At 51.9% G+C, this 5,356-nt stretch overlaps 1 protein-coding gene across 1 annotated transcript in view; it reads left to right on the forward strand.

The window, feature by feature from the left end:
- The window catches only part of PRDM16 (PR/SET domain 16), a 257,410-nt gene that overhangs the window by 203,889 nt on the left and 48,165 nt on the right, over positions 1 to 5,356 (forward strand). Inside the window, exon 4 of the mRNA XM_026862888.1 lies at positions 4,701 to 4,835. Within this exon, the coding sequence (XP_026718689.1) occupies positions 4,701 to 4,835 (135 nt within the window). The remainder of the gene's footprint in view (positions 1 to 4,700; positions 4,836 to 5,356) is intronic.

Consider the following 5,356-nt stretch of genomic DNA (forward strand, 5'->3'; position numbering starts at 1 on the left):
CCCGGCCCCGGGTGGCAGGTGAGGGCCGGGCGCGAGGGAAGGGGCGTCGTTCTGGGGCTGAGGGCTTGACCCCAGGTGTGGCGGCCCCTCCGGCAGCTCCGTTACGGGCTCGCTCCCGCCTTGGCCGCTGCACACCCTTGGCAGTTCTTCCCGGGGCAGATGCCCCCCACACCCTGCGGGCCCGGCCGTCTGCCCCAGCGCCCTCAGACCATCGTGCCGTCAGGCTGCCCGCGCGCTGCCAGCCCATCGCGGCTGCAGAGGAGGAACGTGTGAGCAAGAGGCCTGGGAAACTCCCTACTTCAAAATGATGCCTTTTACTAATAGATGCAACAGGGTAGCGGGACTCGCGGAATTACTTCGCTGTGGCTCGGCTGGCCCGCAGGGACGTGTTGCTGTTGAACAGCGGTGCTGCTGGCAATCCTCTGTCCACTCTCTTCGACCTCTGTAACATTTGTTTTGTTTTCCAGCTGTTGTGGTTGCAGAGGTTCCTCACGGATACGGCCGCAGCGTTCCGGGCGATGGGGCATGGCCGGATGAGCAGCACCGTGCAGGGATGCTGCTGGGCCGTAGCTCGCGGTGCCTTGTTCTATTTAGGGAGTAGAGTGAGTGTGTGTGAAAAACAGGGGCTTAAGTTCTCAGGGTTTCATACAATTTTTTTTTTTTTTTTCTCATTCTGATCTGTGAGATTTCACGCCCCCTGTTTGGGTTTTAAAGCTCCACTCAGATAAAACCACAGAGTTTCAGGTGACTTCTAGCTAAGCCGGGACCTCGTTCTGAAGCAGAGCTGTGGAGCCTTGTGCAGGGGCCCTGCAAAACACTTGGTGAATTTGAGCTGAATTCTGGGGTTTCCCAGAGCTCTCGGAGTGTCTTCAGCCAAACAATTCTAGAATATGAAGAAGAAAGAATGTGAAACTGTACGATACAGCCCTGAAGTAAAACAGACTCTTTGTGTAGTCCTGGAGTTTGCCATATTGTATTCCCGGGGTGATTTAGTTTCACTGATGGCTGCTCTATAAATTGATGGTACTGGGAGGACAGTGGGACGCTGCTTCTTCAGACCATTAAAAATGACACGTTCTGTACCCAAGTGGCTTCAAATCAGGAGCTCACCACTGACAGTTCGTCTCGGGTTTGTTTTCCGTGGGAGCTGTCACCACTTTGTCTCTAGGTGTGTGTCCCCTCCTGCCCCTCAAGGTGCTGGCTTGGCTACTCGGCTTCGTTAGCTAATGTGGGGTCAGTAAGGCCAAGACAAGGACTTTATTCTCAACAACAGTCAACAGCTTTACTCAGCCTCCATGTTCCTAGAGGTTCCCTGAGATAAAACAGAAGTTTCTGCTATTTTAGCTTGAGTAAACTCGGTAGAGTTTTTCAACCCACATAATAAATGCTTCTTTTTTTGTTGGTTTGGTTTTTTTTTTTTGTCTTGCAAAGTCCAAACTACATTAAATTGGCTTCCTGTGACGTTACTGTGGTATATTGGGCCTTTGCTACGACGAGTAGAGCTCAAGGGGAGGTAAAAAAGGGCATCTCTAAAGCACCAGTTCTTGAGAAAGAGTCTTGTTAGGGAAGAGCAGGGGCTTTGGAGGGCGACGTGGCCAGCGCACGGTGTTGGGTTCAGCTCTTGGCTGCGTTCAGTAACACGTTCTAATGAACTGTGACTCGTTTGCCTCAGGAGTTTCCTCTGTTCCCTTTCCTTTTTCCCATGAGGAGGGGGCCAGGGCTTTGCAAGTGAGGAGACCTGGTGCCAGGTAGAGTGGAGGTGGGAAGGAGGGAGGAGGGAGGAGGGAGGCTGCACACGAGGAGCAGGCACCGAGGCTTATCCTGGCGAGGGGACGGGCATTGAGGATGTCAGAGGGGAGGTTTGAGGATGTCAGAGGGGAGGTTGGCAAGCTCAGAACATGTGCTGGGGGAAAAAGAGAGGGAAAAGACGCTAGTGTTGATGGGCAAGAACCTGGGATTTGGAGGAAGAAATCTGAGTCCTGGAAGTTAGAGCTGCTTGGCGAAACGCTTGGGACTGGGGTACAGAGGCAGGGCTGGGTAACTTGCATTGAACTAGGTGGCATGGGGTGAAGTTCATGGAAATGGGCAAAAGCTTTGTGCTTAACTGCCCCGCAGTCCTCTTGAGAGCCTGAACAAAGGTCATCGGCCCTCTCCCGCACCACGAGGCCTCTGCGACTCGAGGGCAGAGACCCCGCGAGCTGCTGAGGGCTGGGACCTGCCGCGGCGCCTGCACGGTCCCGGCTTTGCCGAGGAGCGTCACGAAACCTCCTGCGGCGGTGAGCCACGTGCATGACGTGTGAAATCACAAGGAGGGATGGCTGCTGTTAGTTTGCTTTCAAAACCAAGCGAACAAGACAGAAGCGAAACAAGTGACTGAGAATTAGCTCTCGTAAACCAGAAATCGCTCGGAGAATTTTAACAAGCTCGCCTGCAGACAGGGTCTCGCCGATGCAGTTTTTGGCTTGTGAGTTCCATACTGGTTTGGAGAGGAGAGCTTGCTCTCATTTACCAAACCTGGGTAGACAGATCTGCTCTAGAAATTAACTGGGACAGTGTGGCAAAGGACGTTGCCTGTGCAGCTCCTGTTTTCTTTACTCAGGAAGCTGGAATGCGAGGCACGAACAAGGCAGGGTTCTCTCCAAGAGGAAGGATGATGTGTCATGCCCAAGACAGTTGAATCGAAAACCAAACTCCACCACTGCTTCTGCTGCTGTGTTCTGAGGAAGTCATTGAAGCCAAACTTGCCTGAAGTGGCCACTAATTGCGTGTTCCTCATTATCTCTGAAGGCCCAACTTGAGAGCTGGGAGTCTAACCCAGAGAGCTGCCGCAGGGTCAGGGGGTCCCGGACGCCAGCGGGAACACGCAGGAGTCCTGCGGTGCTGGGTGTCATCTCTTCGCCAAGTTTCTTGAGCTATAAAGTGAGTTTATTAGGAATCCCTCACGAGTGGGTTATAAAACCGCAGGACAGTTTGGGCACACGGTGTTGCCGTGCGTAGTTTTTGTTTCAAATCCTGTGGTGCGTTATATTAATGCGGCTCTTTGACCTCCCGCTTTGCTGTTACAGAGACAAGGCCCGCCCGTTCCGCCAACCCCGCGAAGGGGGATTGGTGAGCGACGGCCAGAGCGTCCCCACGCAGGGATTCGTGGAACTGAACGCGGGGAGGGTTGTTCCTCTCACCAGTTCTGTCCCAACAACACATTTTCTGGGAGCAAATGCCACGTTTCGCTGAAGCTTCGGTTCTCCGTTTTGGTGAGGAAGGAGGAAGCCACGTGCCGATGGCGTGATTTTTCCCTTCGTCCATTTTTATAGGCGTAGCTTGGCAGAAGATGGGCCGTGGTGGGTGCGAGGGGCCGGGTCTGTGTGCCAGGACGGCGTGGGGGGGTGCCGGGCTGCTGCTGGAGGGGTGCAGAGCGGTGCGGCGCGGGCCGGACGCTCCGCGGGTGTTTGGAGCCGGGGAGCGAGAGTCTCGGCTGACAGTGTCGCTCCGAGATTTCTCAGCCTGACCTTATACTTGATTTGTTGCTGTCGTCGCTGCGTTTTAATTTTTCCTTTCCTTTGTTCCTAGCTTTTTCTTTTTAGTCCGTCTTGAAATAGATGGGAAAGTATTATCGTATCCCATGAGATTCTGAGAGAATTAATTGCTAGTAAAAGCACGTTAAGAGCTTTTGATGACTGAAGTAATTTGCAATGACACAGGGTCTGGCAGGGGTAGGGGCAAATCTAAGTCTAGGGAAAAAAGGAGTTTCTGTAAAAGGGAGGCCCACTCATGAGCAGAATAGTCTTGCCACGCTCAGGACTCCGGGGCCTTTTCCTCATTTTGGGAGCGTCCTGTGTAATTTTTAAAATGTGCTTTTGTGAGTGAGTTGCAGAATGGATCGTCACAAGCATCGGTGCGGAATGCTGAGCCCCTTCCCTGTTTCTGTGTCATCGGCCTTGCTTTCCTGTCTTAAGAAAAAATAAGTGCTAAGTCTGTTCCTGGTAAAAGAGCAGTTTTCTTTAGACCACGACCCTTTAATTAACCTTTTTTTTTTTTTCCCACACCTGGACTTTTAAGTATTTGAGGGTTTTATGTGGAAGGATTCCTCTTTTGCACACCAGCCAAATTTTATCTGGCCTTCAACCACACGGATCCTCTAGACTAGTCAGTGAATTTCTCATGTAGTAATTATATAAATGAAAGTATCATTTGTTATAGCAGTTTTTAAAAATATAATTTCACAGCACTGTGGGAAGTGACCTGTTTTGAAAGTTTACTGAAAAAGGGAATGTCTTTTTTTTTATTTCTAATAAAAAATGATCCTGCATGAAAGGATAAAATAGATAATGTGAAGATGGAGCCGTTTAAGGGCTTTATCACTAAAATCAGTACAGTCTGGAGAAGTTACCTGCTTCGATTGCTGGTGTGGAGTCCAGAACCGTGTCTCTGTCTCCGCAGCAATTGTAATCCTGAGCCTGTTACTCGTGGACAACTCTGACGTACGTCCTTGGGGGCTCTGCTAACCAGGAACTTCAGATGAGGACTAAGAGCTGGTTTCAGTCTTGTCATGAGTCTCTTTATTAATGATATATGCCGTCCAGCTTCCTCCTTTCCATGTCTTGTTTGGAATCCTGCATTGCGAATTGTTCTCCTTTCTTTCTTCCTTCCGTAGCGGCCGTCTGATATCAGGTGACCCATGTATTTCTTCTCCTGTCCTGCAGATTGCTGATGACCTGGGAAATGAGAAATTCTGTGTTGATGCTAGCCAGAGTGGAGCTGGGAACTGGCTGAAGTACATCCGCGTGGCCTGTTCCGGTGATGAGCAGAATCTCGCCGTGTGTCACGTTAACGACCAGGTAAGGACTCCGGCACTTTCTGGGTCGCTGTGCTCACCTCACCCCTTCGGCAGGTGCCGGGGTGGGTTGCCCAGCGGGTGGTGTGTAGCGGCAGCACTGCACGGAGGCGACCGAGGGATTCATCTGCTCAGCAGCTTTGCTGCCGCATCCCTGGAATGATCTAAAAGCCCTGGACTCGCGTGATCTCCCAATCCCTGGCTCCTTTTGCGGTGGGGGAGATGGTGTGAAACGTTCGCACCTGGTGTGAAACATAGGTTATCTTCACAAAACACAGCGAGGCAAATGGAAACCAGTGCTGGGTATCCTGTTGCCATCAGAACTGCAGGCGGTTTATGTTGCCAGCTGACAGTGGTGGGCAGAGCGCGCCATTCCACGCTGTAGACTCAGTTGTTGTCTGTGTCAAAGAGGGGGGGGAGAGTGGGAGATGGGCTGGGAGTCTGCGGAGGAGCGAGAAAATATAAACCTGATGGGCGTGTTACAGAAACACTGGTAGAGCAGGGTCGGGGGGGGGGGGGGGGGGG

This window comes from Athene cunicularia, assembly GCF_003259725.1.
Source record: "Athene cunicularia isolate RWA chromosome 21 unlocalized genomic scaffold, athCun1 chr21_part1, whole genome shotgun sequence".
Lineage (NCBI taxonomy): Eukaryota > Metazoa > Chordata > Aves > Strigiformes > Strigidae > Athene > Athene cunicularia.